This window comes from Falco naumanni, chromosome 1 (assembly GCF_017639655.2).
Source record: "Falco naumanni isolate bFalNau1 chromosome 1, bFalNau1.pat, whole genome shotgun sequence".
Classification (NCBI taxonomy): domain Eukaryota; kingdom Metazoa; phylum Chordata; class Aves; order Falconiformes; family Falconidae; genus Falco; species Falco naumanni.
The window spans coordinates 3,582,889-3,600,118 of NC_054054.1; the positions used below are offsets into that span (position 1 = coordinate 3,582,889).

At 38.7% G+C, this 17,230-nt stretch overlaps 1 protein-coding gene across 7 annotated transcripts in view; it reads left to right on the forward strand.

Annotated features, from left to right (window-relative positions):
* The window catches only part of TENM3 (teneurin transmembrane protein 3), a 323,343-nt gene that overhangs the window by 187,607 nt on the left and 118,506 nt on the right, over positions 1-17,230 (forward strand). For 4 of the 7 annotated variants that reach the window (XM_040600425.1, XM_040600594.1, XM_040600681.1 and 1 more), the window contains exon 5: positions 4,428-4,520. The exons of the other annotated variants lie outside the window; for them this stretch is intronic. In XM_040600425.1, coding sequence (XP_040456359.1) covers positions 4,428-4,520 — 93 coding nt within the window. The remainder of the gene's footprint in view (positions 1-4,427; positions 4,521-17,230) is intronic. 7 annotated transcript variants of the gene reach the window in all.

Consider the following 17,230-nt stretch of genomic DNA (forward strand, 5'->3'; position numbering starts at 1 on the left):
GTGATTAATTAATACTCATGTAACACTCAATCAGCACTAATTTTTTATTAACGAAAGCTATAATATTCCAATTTAGGCATCAAACTGAGCATTTATAACTATATTGAAGCTGACAGTAATTCCTGAAAATGTTTATGAAATCCCTTCGATTCATTCTTTGAAACCCTTTACATTACATTTTGTAGTAAAGTAAAGATAGTCCAGCTGATTTTGACTAATCGAAATAATATATGACCTTAAGATTCTTTATTAGATAGTTGTGTCCCCATAGATGTTTCAAGTAACTCTTCTGTTAGGCTCTTGGGAATGGCTCTTCCTTTTTGTAGTTTTCTTGGGCCCTCATGTATTGCTAATGAGACATACGCACTGTGGAATAGGTTTCCACTGAAGGGATTCCATCATTTTGCTCAGACAATTTAGTAGGTTAAGAAAGACTTTTCTTATACTACAGCTTAAGTTTCTAGTGGGAATAAGATGTTTGACGTTTTCCAGACTGGTTAATCATCAGTAGACAGTAAGGTCTTCGGTGTTTGCTTCTGTTGCCATATGTGGTTTTATTGTCTTTATAAAGAAAAAGACATAGGACTTGAATGAGAATACCACTTCCAACCTGGAGTAAATATTTTTTGCCAGGTATAGTCTTTTCATCTTTTAAATGGTTGTGATGAAAAGCTAAGGGTATTTGAGTTGAGTGTTTTGTGAATGAGCTGAAATGTGAAAATTTCACATAAAAACTAACAGAGCCCTACTGTAGTTTCTCTAATAGTCTCACTTGGTTGGAACTCTGGAGGTGAAGAACCCATCTTACTTGTCATTGATTTTTCCCTTTTTTGGCTAAGGTTCCCTACTGAGTGTGATTCTTAGGCTTAGTTTCAACTATGTTAACAACTTTGTGATAGGTCTGTTCCTTCATCCTTTTCTCAGCCTAAAAGAAAGTTTATTTCCACTTTGGCAATACTTCAGCTTATGCTCATAGTCAGCTTTTTTCCCCCCTGGTGTTTTTTTTTTTTAACTGACTTAGATGACAGCCATTTAGAGGTACAGAATGTATATGTCAGCATATATACATAGCTGTCTTTCTATCTCTATAGGCTCATACTGGTGATGGGTGGCATAAAAATGACATACAGCTTGCTGGATAGTGAAAAGGCTGGGTTTGTGTATGAGCATGTAGGTGAGAGATATGTATTTGCAAAGCCTGAGGGAGGTTCTGGTCCCTATTGTTTTGCAGTAGTAATGGAAGTGACTTCAAAATATATCTATCATAATATTGGATTCAGTTGTATATTTAATAGCATATTCTGCAATTTGGCTCTGTGTAGTGTTAATACTTTTGTGTAAAGCATTGCTGTTACCAGCTAAATGGGTGAACTATAAGCTGACAGATCAATAACATCCAACAGAAATTCCGATTTATGGGTTTTAAAATATAAAATATAAATATAAATTAAAACTATAAATAAATAATAAAAAAATAAAAAGACTCTTTGCTTAAAATTTTGTGAGAGCCTAAAACTATGACTTGGATTATGTGAATGCTTCTTTCACCTTTGATGCCATCTTTAAATGACAACGAGGTTACTGAGCAGTGGCAGAACTTGTCTTCATTCTATTGGGGCTCAGTAAAATCTACTTTTTTTAAACAAAAAAGCAAGGCGGTAAGAAAATATTTCCTGCAGACTGCAGGGCCTTTTCATTGGACATTTAATGGTCATCGCTATTTGACTCTTCCCCAACCTGCTACAGATTAAGTTCAGCTGTAGAATCCATAGATCTGCTGGAGGAGTCAGCACTGTAGAGCAATTTTAACTTTTGATGAAATAAAAAAGCAGGACTATTAAATAACTTTCCATTTTGTTCTTTGAATTACTGGTTGGACAGCCAAAATCATGCAAATGTGTGACTATATCAGGTGTCTGAATAATATAAATGGTGATTAAATAATTAAATATTAGTATTTTTTTTATTATCATTGGTCCTTTAAGTTTTTATTCACCTGCAAGTTTTAGTAATGAGTTCATGAGCACCAGGATCATTAGTTAAGTTCCATGGTTTTGCATTCTAGTAGGATCTATATTACTGGTATTTAAAAATACTTAGTAAATTACGTCTTTAAATGCCTTCTCTGTCAAATATTTGAATTTGCAGATTTTTTCTAATGCACAATGAATTATGTATGTTAGAGATGAGCAGAGGAAAAGTACATTAGATTTCATAAATTTGTTGATAAAAGGAAGCTGGTAGCTTAGTGCATTTCTCAGGTAGTATTTCATTAATTTTAGGCATTGAATGTCTAAGATAAATTTGTCAGCAAGGGGAAATTTACATATTCCAGTCAAGGAATAAATCTCTGATAATATTATATAACTTTATTCAGAATCTGTGCTAATGTGTCAGTGAATCAAAGAACTTTGCTTTTTCTTACTTGATTTGCTGTGTAAAATACCTCATTATTTGAAAGATGGCTGTATTTTGTATGATGGACTGTGAATTTTTTATAGAAACTAACAAAGAAGCTAATGTGGTTTTTGTAGTCTATACTGATAATGTGAGCCTTTCCCTACCCCTAACATACTTAAAAATACAGTTGGTAGGAACATTACTGTATTCAGTTACTTATCTGCTAATTTTATTGAGAAGAAAGAGGGAATCACTTGAAGAAATACTTGATGGCTGGAAAATATTTCATCATTTTAAAGGATTCAATTGAACTATTTGAATACCTTAGAAGTGCTGCAGAAAAAAACAATTCCTAGAATGCGTTACTTCAAAACCATTCTGCAAGCTTGATCCAAACTTCATTTTAAAACGTGAAGATTTTGGAAATTTCTAAAGTGTGATGAACATACCCAGGTGTCTATATCGGGGTGGACTGCCAATGAAACTAGCGCCTTCAGTATTGATTAAGGTGTGGAAAGGGTGTTGATAGTTTCCAGGGAAGTCTCAAATCAATTTGTGTAGAGGCTGATTGATTGCAAAAACACAGTGTTGCTGGTGGTGAAAGTCTGCTCGAAGCAGCTATTTTACACATTCCACCCACTAAAACAGTACCTTTTTATTTTTAATCAAATTCAAAATTGTTCCATTCTGTAAGTCTTCCACGTTTTCATGCATGGACATGATTAGAACGTGTTACTTACATTGAGAAGGCATGGTGCAAAATAAAGGCAGAAATTGGGGATGGGGTTCAAATCCCAGTCATCTGAAGACCTTGTGCATCATCGTGGGCATGCCACATCACTGGTTTGCAAGTTGAGGAAACAGGTCTCAGATTGCTGAGTGCATGAATGCATTTTACAGATTGACCTACCCTAATTATGGGGTCGGTATATACACACATTAGATGGTATTGTAGTAGTATGTATCCACATTCATTAAGTCAAACAACCAGTATTGTTTTCAAACAGTAAAGTTGAATAAAAAAGTTATTTTTTCTTTTGACGTTCTCATGCAGTTAGGTACTCACCAAGCATCTGTGTTTGAATCCTAGCACAGTGAGCCCATATCCTTACAAGTTTCCCTTGGTGTGAATATTGTGTTACTTTAGATTTTTGCTTGATCTCTTTGGCATCCTTCCTACGCAAAAATCCCTTGCTGTCACCATGAATATTTGGAATTTGACCATGCTGTGTGCTTCATCCCGTCTCTTAGGCAAGCACCAATAGTCCAGAATTCGATAGTATTTGCACAGTATTCCCTGCGTTTATCGTTCCCCTCTTCAAAGATACACAGCCATTGAAGTAAGCATAGACCCAGTGGTTTTTTCCAAAACTAACCTTTTCCTGGTTTAGATAGGACAAAAGAAACATGTAGTCCTAAATAAAATATTAGTGCATAGCTTTGTTTTTCCTCCTTCATTTGCTTGCCTTTCCCCGAGAGAGCCAGAGTCTGTGGTCCTTCCTTTCCCTCCCAGGCTGCTGTGCAGTGTTGTCTGCAGAATGTGACATCTCCACTCACTCTGGTAGCCAGCCCTCTGCATATTTTCTGGCTGACTGACTGGCTGTGCCAGATAGCCAGCAAGAGACTGTCTTTTAATTGTCTCAGTTCACTTTTATTACTTCATCTCCGGTCCAGCCTCATCAAGTAAACAACATCCCCCACTATGCACTGTTCAGTCTTTAAGCCTGTCTTGCCACAGGCAGCAGCCAGGAACTTTATTCAAGGACTTGCACTTAAATAAGGGACCACCAAAGGGTAGTGACCACCTAATGGTAGCCTTGTTAATGCTGTGTCAGGTTTCAATCCAACATGTAGTTCAGAAGACAGCATGGAAGGCACATCCCACATTCAAAATGCAGTTGCAGTTTTGCACATCTGTGGGAAAGGAAAGTTATGCAACGAGTCAGTATATTCTTTTTGTGGGATCATCCCGTTCTTTAATTTGACATTGCCACTCTAATTTAATCTTTTTGTATCTTTGTGTATAGAGAATTAGGAAATCAAGCAGTCCTTGCAAATGGTCATGACAACCTTATAGAGATGGATGTGTTTTCTCCAACATATCACGATAGCAGTTATGGGTATGTGACTCTAAGTGTTTGCATGATGCTAACTGTTGACACAGGAGACAAAATGTGATGTGAAAAAAAAAAATGCTGGTTACAATAGTCAAAAACATCTGGGACAGACTTCCTCATCTTTATATCTGATTTTTTAAAAAAAGTAATTGTCAAATGATTTGTCATACTGACTCATGGTAAATAAAAAATGGTAAACTTTGACTGCCAAATCTTGTTTGCTTTCACTTAAGAAAGTAAGAGTGCAGTTGAGGTTGTGTTAATTCACTATGGCCTGATTCTACAAGCTGTTGCAAGCTATTTGCATGATTACACATTTGCCAGATCTGATCCTTAGTTTGTAATATATTTAGTACTCAGCAAATGTTTGTTTTAGAAATATGACATATTAATACAGCATAAGGAATGACCAATCAAAGAATTACATACCTAATCTGTAATATTTTTAACAGCTAGTTTGAAACCAGAACTGCTGATAAATATATAAACTGAAAATAGAGAATTCCGTATAAATGAATGTTTCAATTTAATGTTTCAATGTTTAAATAAAATGTATATTTTAGAACTGTTCCATATCTACTTAACTTGGTCATTAAGATCTGTCTTAACATTTGAACTGTTTTGCGATTCTTATGTCAAATCAGTATATTTAGTTTCTATTCCACACACACACAAAAAAAAACCCAACCAAAAAACCCTGACAAAGCAGTACCATTTCTAATGAGTTCCAGCCTCTTAGCCAGCACAGTTCACTAGGTTTTAGTGAGTAATTATTAAACATAAATTTACCTTTTTTTTTGTTTTGTTTATAGTATGATAAAAATCATACATGTCCAAATTCTGATTTGCTACTTGTAACTTTTAACAGTGTAAAAGGGGTAAGATAGTATTTGATTAAGTGAGATCTGCACCTGCCCATTTAATAACTAATCTGTAAAATATATTGACACTGTACATTGATATGCTTCATGTTCTGAAAACTCTTAAACTTTCACATAGCCACAAATTAAAATGAACAGCGGCAAGAGAATGGTGTATTAAATTCAATTAGTTAATATTTATTAGCAAACTCAAAGATACTGCAGATATTTACTGGAAGACCCTAAGATACATGCTTTAGAGTAAAAATGTAAGCATGCTCTAGTAAAAAAGAACAAAACTAAATATTATTGTTCCCTGTAAACTAATTACCATACAGTACTGATTCAGATGCATAATTGCTGAAGAAGAGTTAATAGCACTATGCCTGGTTTGTGCTTTATATGTTTGTAATGGGACCACCAAATGCAAGTATTTTGGCAAATGAATGATGTTATTTGAAATTCCTGTTAGTTGATACTAATTCAGGTAACAATATAATGAAATTTATCTTGTTTGTAATCCCTTCTTTTTTAAAATTATGCTAGCAGGAATCATCTCCTGGTGTGAAAGTTGTCCAGAGATAATAGCACATCCGTTCCAAAGCATAATAGATTTGAGACTACAACATACTATCAGCATGAAGATTCAGTTTATCAGCCTCACTAACATACTGTGTCACATCTAGAATCATTATATATTTGTTTCTTTGTTTTCATGTCATGTGTGTGTTACATTATGATACACGATTTCTTAGTTCGTATGGCTTATGGAGAGAATATTAATCTAATGAATTTGACAATTTTAGTGTTAGTAATGATAATAGAAGTAGACATTTTGCATAGAAATTCATGTAATGATTCATAGGCCTAGACCTAAAGAATAGTTGTTTATAGCTTCGAGAGATTTGTGTGCAGTGCATTAATTATAAGACAGCTGGAAATGCCAAAGTGTTTTAATGGTATGTATTGTTGGCTTTACATGGTACCACTATTCTTTTCTTTAGTATGTAAACATGTGTTAGTATATGTGCTGACAAATCACCTTAATTTGAAGTAAAAAGTCTGGTTTTCTTTTACCTAACCTGACAGTCCTTTCCCCAAGTTATCTAGGTATCAAAATGTGCAAAAAAAGTAAGATTCACTATCAGCAAATGACTGCATTTATATTTCTTATCGATAAAGATTCCTAGCATTTTCTATTTCTATAGAATCTCCTCATTTTCTGAAAATTTCATATTTTTACAGGGTTGAGGTTTGAAAACTTCCTGTTGTATTTAAGACTTCTTTGCAAGGAGGTTGGCTGAGGATTTTTGACATTTGTTGGGAAAAAGTTCAGGAGAGCTCTGTTTAAACAGGTCAGGTTGTTATAAAAGCATAGTGAATTAAATTAAGAGTGGAAGAAGCCAGGAGTGCAGGGTGGAGAGGGGAAAACTGGAAATGGCTGGGCCCAGAAGGGTAAGAATGAGTGTGAAAACGGTAGATGGGGTAGTCCAGAAAGAGAAACCGAGGGTGGTTGTTAGGCATGGTAGGACTTAGCTAAAATGCTAGAGGACTATAGGCTGAATATCTAGGATGAAACCCAAGATTATTCCATGTCCTTTACTGCTTGTGATTCCTTGTGAAATCCTTTTGAATAGCATAAATCTGATCACCTATAGGAATGACTCAAGGTGATGAGAAACCTTGGCTGCTGGCATTTGTTCTACTACTGGTAGAAGCCAGAAATAATCAAAACAAAGATTTTATATCTGATGGCTAATGCTGATAAGAAGTCTTTCAACACAGTCTCTGAAGTTTCTTCGAACTTGCTTGAAAAAATCACAGGTTAAACAGAGAAACACTTCAGTAAAAAAATGTCATCGATACCATGAAGTTAAGCACACAAATTTTACAGATCTTTTTTTCTATGTCTTTTCTATGGTTGCATGGCTGCAGTCAAGTCTGCAATCCCAGTAAGTGAGGCTCAAGTTGAACCAGAAAGGAATCTGAACAGATTCCAGGGATTCTTTCTGTCACATTCAAACAGGTGAGAAAATAATACCAAACACGGTGGCAAAGCAGACCTTGATGACTGTCTAGTGCCAGCAGCCAGTGTCTCTGATAATGTTGGTTGCACAAAGAGAAGTCCAGCTCCAAAAAGGCGCATGTGTAAGTTACGTACCAATAAAGATAGAGCGTCACCCTCTTCTGGGCACAAGGTGTAATCCCCTGCCGTGTTGAATCCCTGGATGGTGGTCTCTCAAGTCTACAAATCTTGGCATGTTGCAAATGGGAGACTATGGAAGTGTACTAGACCAGTTTTCACCAAGGGACAGTAAAGACTGGAAAACAGGAATGACATTTGCATCATATGTGCATGCACAGTTGCCAGATTGGTGGTAGTGGTTGTAACTCAGAGGTTATGACAGTGCTGTCATTGTAGTTACGTGAATCTGGCTGTTTGAGTGACTGCTGGTAGCACTACTGAGTGGCAGGACAGAGTTCATCACAGGTTATCACAGACTCTGAATTGCAAGAGAACCACAGCTATGGACATCAAAAAGTGAGCTAAGGTTCACAGATAGATCCATTATGATGGCAACTTCATCCTGCTTGCAGCTTGAGGCAGAATCAGATCCTATCAGTCACTGACAGAATAATACTTCACTACTTTAACTTCCTTCGGCTTTTATCTCCTTTTAAAATGTCCAGCAGCTCAGTCAGGGCTTTCAGCTGCAGATGAGATTTCAACCTTTGTTCCAACCTCTGAATTAATCTTTGGGTAAATAATGCAGCTCTGAGGCTCTCCTAAACCACATTTGGGTTTTGAAATTGTCTCTATGTGCTGTTTGAGACATTTAGAGCAGTTGTTCTCTTCCAACTTTATGAAGACAGCAAGGGCAGTAAAAGAGATTGGAGGAGTACTTGTGGCCTACCTTTCTTCTTTGATTTTCTCCCTGGAAAGCTTAATTTACTCAATACACAAGGCAGGAACTGGCCAAGATTAGAATACCTCATCTCAGAGACAACTTGCTCTCTTTCTCTCTCTGTCTTGGTAGGGATATGGTTTCAGAAGGGCAGAGAACAAGATGAGGAATTGTAATATAAAGGCTTACTGCCCACAGGAACATTTCCAGTCCTCACTGGAAAATTCAGATGCTTTCCTCTACTCTCTCTTCCTTTGGAGAGAGGAGAACTGGAATAGCATGAACACTGTCAGTATCACAAAGTGCACTAAGGGGCTGTTAGGTTCACTTCATCTGCTGTCTCCTTGGGAAATGAATATCACTAACGATATCAAGAGCCAAGGCACTTCCTGTAGCCTAGGTGGAAGTCTGTGTAAGTACTAGTCCTCTGAGAGACCCAGAAGAAGCCTGTAAGAACAGCCACTGTCCTCTGGAAAATAGGTAATGGGACAATCCTGCAGCGAAGATGAGTAACTAAAACGGTGGCAAGTTTCTTCACTTGCTAGCCCAGCACCGTGAGTCATTCTTTGCATCAGACTTTCCTGCTCACTTTTGCAAAGTGTAGCCTCGTGGCGTTTGTTTTCCTTGCTCGTCTTCACAGAGCTGTAGCGTAGCAGAGGAGTGTGAAAGAGCAGGCTTGGCAGAGCCATCTGATTATACTGGTTCTTATGATCCTAGATACGCATTTGCGTATCACAGAAGTGAGCTCCCCCTTCTCCCTGGGAGAGAGCTAGCAGCCTGAATCTGAATTTGGAGGAACAAATAGTAGGATATTTACAGGTGCATGCAGTAGCACTATATTCTTTCTTACACCACCAAGAAGGTAGGTGCATTGCAGATTTACTCTTGCACACCTACAGGGAGGAAGTTTGGAGCTTTTGTCAGTATCCAGTCCTTCAAGTCACCATGTCCTGGTGGCTTTCACAGCAGGTTGGGATACTGGTGAGTCTGAATTGCTGTTTGAAGCTGCAGGTTGCCATGCCTGACTTCTCCAGTCTTTCTCCAACAGCAGCCAGCAGTGGAGCAGTAACCTGCTGGGGCAGATGTGAAAGAACACACAAGCAGTGAGGAAGGCACTTGCAGCCCTAGTAGGACTTCTTTTCTCTCTTGGCTCTCAGTCTTCAGTTTGTGAAGAAAGCGGGTCCTCAGTGTAAACCCACCCAAATTCAAGCAAGTGTTACCATATGTAAAGTGGTTTTCTGAAGCATTTGAATAAGCTGTTGGAAGAGGCTTATCTCCAGTTCCCACAGATGTTTCCTCTGGTTTTGCGTATAGGTAATAGCTCTCTTCTCTTTCTTTCCCCCAAACTTTGATCATCATTTGATCTGTTGTGATCTTGGAGCTTTTTACTGGATTATGGTAGTATTAATATTGGCTCTGAGGAAGTGGAAATTCACTTTTGTCTCTTCCTAAGCAATTTTTCGATTGCAGTTCTGCACAGAAAATAAGCTGAGACAAATTCACAGCATAATACAGTTTCTGTGCTGACTTGGATTTATGTTAAATGCAGCCATATGGTTCTGGGGAAGTCAGTCATAAGCCTGTGCTAAGGGCAAACACCACCAGCTACAAGGTTTCATCTCAGAAGAATGTTAACAGAAGATGAAGACAGGCGTAAATGCTCACAGAGAAACAAAAATCCAATTCCTTCTGGAGCCCACTGGGAAAGCCGATCTCATGCATCAGTGAACTAGAGTTCATATGAGACCTAGCCAGTACTTTCTGTTATCTTTTACATCTTCCCTATAATGTCAGTCAGCAAGATTAATCTTCTCTTTCAATCTGCTTCCTCGACTCAATGCAAGGAATCATCAGATTTATTGATGTGATCTATCCATTAGTGAACCAGGCAGAGCTCTCTAATGTCAGGTGGCAGGTGAGGGTCATGGTCCCACTCAGTCCAGCATGAATAGGGTCTGTCAGCAGAGAGAGAGCACACCAGTCCGTAGATGCAGTGCAATGGTTGATTGGGATCTCAGCCCCCTGTTTTTCCACAGTTAATGGTTTTCTTCTGATTCTGACAGTTAATGTATCTGGTAGGGGTTTTGTAAACAAACCCAAAAGCATGATTACCCATTCCCAGGAGGGAAAAATTCAGCTGGTTTGCATTAAGGAAACTCGAGGAGAGAGAGAAATAAAAAAAACTTAAACGAGGGAATTTGGAGCAAACTAAAATAGTTGTAGCTAGAGATATCCATCCTCTCTTGAAGTTAACTTTTTTAAGATTAATTGATTTCTTTGTCTGGAAATGGCAAAGAAAATGCTAGGTCTTCACACAGAGATAGGCACACGCTGTCTCTGCATATGTCAGTAACAACATATGTGAGGTAGAGAATGAAAACTCCCAAACCTCAGAAGTCTATTCTGACTTTCCTCTGGCCCTTTGAACCATCAGAAAAATAAAAAGATAAAGCTGCAGCTATCATGATGCTGCCAAACTGTTGCAGAAGGTGCCATTGCACTTTTGAAAAGCAGAATTACTGGCTGCTGACGGCTCCAGATAGGTGCATTATGAATTGGGACCATTTTTGGACAAAGTATGGTATTTTATTTTTACTTTAGTTGAGCAGTCATCACAGCTGTATTCATTACAAAACAGAGTAATTACAGGGTTTATTCCCAGAAATTCAGTAATACCATTATATTAAACATCAAAACCAAGTCATTAGGAGTACTGTCATATTCTGAGCAGAGAAGTCGTGTCTCCTGAAGTATTGGTCCCGAGTGGTAAATATGTCACCAAAACATAAATTCACTAAAATTTACATTTCTCTCAATTTGCATTCACTCAAATTGGAATCGGTGGATGTTTTTGCTGCCTCTTGAGGCTTAGTAGAATATGATTGATGTGTTCCTAATTCTGGATGTCTGAGGTGTACGTATTACCACGTTGTGCCTTGGAAGATCTTAGCAGAATGGGTAAGACCATTTACCTGGGCTTGTTTACAAATGTCTTAATTCATATAATGTCCGCAGATGCAATACTCCTTAGAGGCAAATAGGTAATCTTTAATAGAGGTAGATACTGGCAGATTTGAATAGGGTTTGGGGCAAAGATTAACCTATACTCCACAACATAAAAATCGGTGTGCTCATTTCATAAAGTATTTAACCTGTGGTTACGGAGGACAGAATAGTATTGCCTTGGCAGGAAGCGTCAAGTAAAGTATGATCTTTTGGTCCAGCAGTGGTCCCCTGTGCTGGTAATTACTACTATGTCCAGGGTTTTTCCTCAAGTTGCAAGAAGAACAGGTGAGTCAAATATAACAGATTAGTGGATTTGTTACTTACATTAAAGAAATATTTAGATACTTACAGATATACTTAAATATTTGGGGGTATTGTGGTACCTAACAGTAAAAGAAACATACAAAAAATGTTAGGGATATTTTTCCTTTCCTCCTCCACCTGTCCTGAAGTCACTTTCCGTTCTGTCATCTTCTAAATGTCAGTTTTCTTACCTGTTGTTTCAGTGCAGAATGTATCTCAAAACAGCTGTCCTCAACTACACAGTTGCCTTTGCCTAACCCATAAAGAGGCTAAATTTTGCTTTTTTTCATTTAGGCAATTACTTTTTAATGATTTTATAGGTTTTACCCTAAAAATAAAGGGAATCAAACATATTATACAAATTTTATCTTTCTGTACTGTGGGGCAAACAGTACATAGTCATTATACAAGAACAAGGGAACAGTTGGTTGAAATACAGAGAAGAAAATACATTTTGACTCGATGGATGCTTAGCCTACAGAAAAAAACACCACAAGACATCAGTGAGCACGTGAGTTTTGGACTATTTAGAGAAAGTGAGCTGTTAGTGAATAAGTAGAGGGGAAGGCATCATCCCTTCCCTTGGCACTGGCCACTTTCGGACAGGGTATTGGTCCTGGTGATCTGCAGCAATTCCTGTTTCTGCTCATCTGGTTACAGTTACAGGTTTAACACACGTAACTGTTCTCTGTCGAATAAGATTATCCTCCTTCTCCACAGTTTTTTAGAATATTTAACTTGCTCATTGTACTGTGTATGCTTGTGGGAACCCTACCCCTTATACTGATTTTTTTAGACAGAGACCTCCTTCAAAAGTCCAGGTCAGAGATAATTTCTAACAGTGAATGCCTTTTGTAGTGCAGTCTTCTGAGTGTTCTAGCTGTTCTTCCTTAGTGCTCTTGTGATAGTGGTCTGTAATGATCTGAAGAGACAGATATCATTAACGCCGTCATAGAAATGACCAAACAGACTGTATTTAGGACAGCATAGGAGACAGTACTGCAAGAAAACCTGTACTGCAATAGCACTATGACATTTGTCACAGTGAAATCTCTCTATTCAGAAACATGACCAAACTAATAGATTTATTCTGCCCCAGATTCTTCAGGTGCTGGTAAGTATACAACAATACACAAGGTTCAAAGAGTTGGGAAGGAGGGAGGGATTTAGATTTTTTTAAGCACATATATTCAAAAAGCAGTTTTGTTCTGGATCAGTGGTATTGTAGCTGTTAAGGTGAGGAGTGTTTGGTTGTTGTATATGCATAAGGCCTAGCGATACTGATCTTTATTCTGTGGCAGCAGGCATCATCTAAATAATATCGCACAAAATAACAACAGCTGCCTTTAAATCTCTCTGGCCAGGTAATAAAATATGATGCATATCCTGACATAATTAAGAGAGTTCAATAGAATTTGGCTGAGCCTTATTCACAATGCCATATTTAGTACAAATTCTGTAAAAGTCCTGTGTGACTTGTAATACGTTGTGACGTGTTTGCCATGGGCTTCAGCACTCTATTGATGTGGTTGTGCTGTATGAAACGCTTTGAAACAGAACTAAAATGTGGTCAAGAAAGTTGTTGCAAATTATATAGGCTTTTTCACATGTCTTCCAAGTATATTGAAAGCATTCTATATATGATGCCCAGAACCAGAGAAATCATAGCTACAGATCACAGTGAATATTTTGCAAGGTGCAGCAATTTCAGCATAAGCAAAAAAAAAAAAAAAAAAAAAAAAAAAAAAGAAATCATATGTCTAATGTAAAAATTATATTAGGAATATTAAAATTATGCAGTACCTCTATATAAATTGAGACCAATCTATTTAAAAGTAATGTGGAATACTTGTTTTTTCTTGGTGATAGTTTATTTGTATAATATTGATGCTTCTGGCAGCCTGGAGTTTAGAGCATTCCAGATGCACTCATTGATGCATAGTAACCCTTTTCTTCTAACTGTGGTCAAAAGTTTTTGTCACAGATCCTTTCATAAAGGAAATTATTCTAAATCATATTTCTGTTGCTGGACACCTGGCTATCTTATGTCAGAAGTATTTGGGCTTATGGTTTGAGCCTTACTGTCCTTGTATGTTTTGATAATCTATATCAGTTTCTCTAAAGACACAGATTTCAATTAATTTGAATCATTCTGCCCAACTCATGGATTTTTTATCACTTTTTTCCTGTCCCGCTTTCCCATTTACTGAATTTCGTAGTGGGTACTTCAATTTAATTTTCCATAGAAGTGGCAGCACAGAGAAAACCTTACTTGATGTGAATCCTTCCCCCTAACTTGAGGAAGAAGAAAACCGCCTGCATGTCAGCACGTGCACACCAGCACTTGGTGCTCAGAGAGTACAGAGTTAAATTAAAAGCATTATTTTACTTTCAATCATATGCTTCTGTTTTCTGACCTAATGTCTTTGGGGTTTTTGATGCTTTATTTCTGTCTTTTAAGGATGAAAGCCTAAGTAAAATGCCTACCGTTTGTGAAATAAGGAGACTTCACAACTGTCTTTGCATCCAAGGATTAGTTTGTGACATAACTTTGTGTTTAGCTCCCAGTCTATAGTTTAGATTTGTTAGGTACTAAATTCTTCCCCCCTAAAATGTTAAGATTAGCTGCATTTTATAATAGAAACATATATTGAATGAGCAGACAAATATATACTGAATAAACGTAAAAGTAGAAAATTATTTGGTTTGAAAAGTGAATGAGGTTATTTATAAAAATAGTGCTAGCTTGTCTTATAACATATTAGCATGATTCACTGGATTTTTGTACTCTGAAGCTTAATAAAATATTTGAAGTGCTGCTTACACGAAGATTTAGTAAGTGCTGGTTAGATGATCAATTTTGAATGGAAGATACGCTATTGCAGATGCTATAAGCTCCCTATGAGATGAAACATAGTGCAATTGCCAGTAAGTCAGTGCCTGGTCAAGTAGTGCAAACATTTTAGGCTTTAAAAATTAGCCATTTAAGTTCCATGGTTTGAAAAGACAAGGTAGATGGAGATAGATATATATAATTAAAATCATTTGTGGATGGATTATATTTCAAGAGCATAAGAATTTCAGTATTATCTGGAAGCAGCCAGGATTTGGTGTCAGGTACCATATCCTTCTGAGTGTCTCACGGGAACACTTTGGCATAGCTCAGTGATACAGACAAGATGTGCAAGTCTGATAGTCTTACATTTTAAATACTTATCACTCAAAGTTAATGTAGCAGGAGAGTCGCTGACAACTTTGTTACTAACTCCACTCATTAGAAATAGAGATCCCAACAAATTTTCTTAAACCACAGGCTGGGTTTTCTGTAATTTTTTTTTATCTTGGTGTTCTCCAGCTAGCCAGTACTCTGGCGTTGTATTCATGGAGTCAAAGCCAAGGAAGAATAGCTTGAGGTGAGCAGTCACGCTTTGTGCTGCCTGGGACTACACACTGCTGAATTCCCACAGCGTTCTCCTGGAGAAACTGGCTGCTCAGGGCTTGGACGGGTGAACTCTACGCTGGGTAAAAAGCTGGCTGGACGGCCGGGCCCGGTGACTGGTAGTAACTGGAGTTAGATGCAGCTGGTGGCCGGTCACAAGTGGTGTCCCCAGGGCTCCGTATTGGGCCCACTCCTGTTTAAGATCTTTATCGATGATCTGGATGAGGGGATCGAGTGCACCCTCAGCAAGGTCGCAGCCAACACCAAGCTGGGGGGGAGTGTTGATCTCTTGAGGATATAAAAGCTCTGCAGAGGGATCTGGACAGGCTGGACTGATGGGCCGAGGCCAGCTGTATGAGGTTGAACACGGGTCAGTGCCAGGTCCTGCCCGTGGGTGACACCAGCCCCCCGCAGCGCTACAGGCTGGGGCAGAGCGGCTGGGAAGGGCCTGGGGGAAAGGGCCTGGGGGGCTGGTCAGCAGCCGGCTGGGCATGAGCCAGCTGTGTGCCCAGGTGGCCAAGGCGGCCAACAGCATCCTGGCTCGTGTCAGAAATACTGATGTGGCCAGCAGGACTAGGGAAGTGATTGTCCCCCTGTACTTGGCACTGGTGAGGCCCCATGCTCAATCCTGTGTTTGGTTTTGGGCCCCTCCCTACCAGAAGGACATTGAGGTGCTGGAGCAAGTCCAAAGACGGACACCGAAGCTGGTGAGGGGTCTAGAGGACAAGTGGTATGAGGAGCGTCTGAGGGAACGGGGGTTGTCGAGCCTGGAGAGAAGGGGCTCAGGGGAGACCTCATCACTCCCTGCAGCAAGGAGGTTGTAGCGAGGTGGGTGCTGGTCTCTTCTCCCAAGTAAGAAGCGATAGGACAAGAGGAGATGGTCTCAGGCTGTGCAGGGGAGGTTTAGCTTGGCTGTTAGGGAGGAAATTCTTCACCGAAAGGGTTGTCTAGCATTGGAACAGGCTGCCCAGGGAAGTGGTGGAGTCACCGTCCCTGGAGGTATTTAAAAGGTGTGTAGATGCGGTGGTTAGGGACATGGTTTAGTGGTGGACTTGACAGTGTTAGGTTAACAGTTGGACTTGATGATCTTAAAGATCTTTTCCAACCTAAATGATTCTGTGTTTCACATATGAAAGTTACAATTTCCTTTCATTGCCTAGATGCCTGCGGTGGACTGCTAGAGCTGTGACAGTTCACACCACCATGGATATGCAGCCATCTCCTGAGTTTATCTATGGGATTAGCTCCTCAAAGGCTTTGAGAATGTGGATTACATTCTCTAGTAGGCTGTGCTGTACTAAAGCCAATGTCTCAGCTCTCACTTTCTCAGAGAAAAATAAAAGGGGGAGAAAGATCAGAGGCTGACAGTTTCATTGTATTATTTTGTGAAAGCTTAGCGTATATGGAGTTCCATTCAAGTTTCCATTTTTAGTCTGTTGGGCTTTTACAGCAAGAGCAGGAGGATGTGAAAATTGTAGGTTGGTCAGGCAGCTTCTTACTTTTAACATGGAAGCTGATGTTTGAGAGGAGTATTATAATATCTATTGTATGGCTTTCCTTCAATCCCCCAAAACTACACGTTGCACATAGAGGAAAACAGCTGTCTTTGTGTTTGGCATTTTCTTGAGATTTATGTAGAGATTGTTTGTGGGATACTCTGTGATTCTGTGATACCTGGACATAGCATTTACCATACGTAACCAGAAATGAAAGAGCAGTAAAGGTCAAGTGGATAAGACACTTTACCAGGACTTAATGAATCTACATGCTTCTGTGAGTCTGTAAAATCGAAGTAATGGTGTTGTAAGGTGTAAAACATTTTTTATATAGGACTAGTTATTATTTTGGTGTTTGCTACATGGGAAATGGCACAGCTTTTAATGAAATACCTTCTTAGAGAGGATTTAAACCACCAGGGCTTTGTCTTTTGAAATTGTTGGTAATCCTCTGAGCTCAAAAGCTAAGAAAAATTGGGATGTGCTGTTGTGCAGCAGTACATCTAGCACATATCCTTCTGTTGTTACTGCCAGCAAGTTGAATATTGTTCGGAATGAAGTAACCTGTGTTGCATGTTTCATGGGATCATGTTTGTAATGCAAATATTTTCAAGGAGAGGGCTTATGCCAAGATGTTCTAGTTCATCTGTTAACCTCCCATAGCAAAATCACCTGCAAATCACAAACCTTGTTTATCAACTGC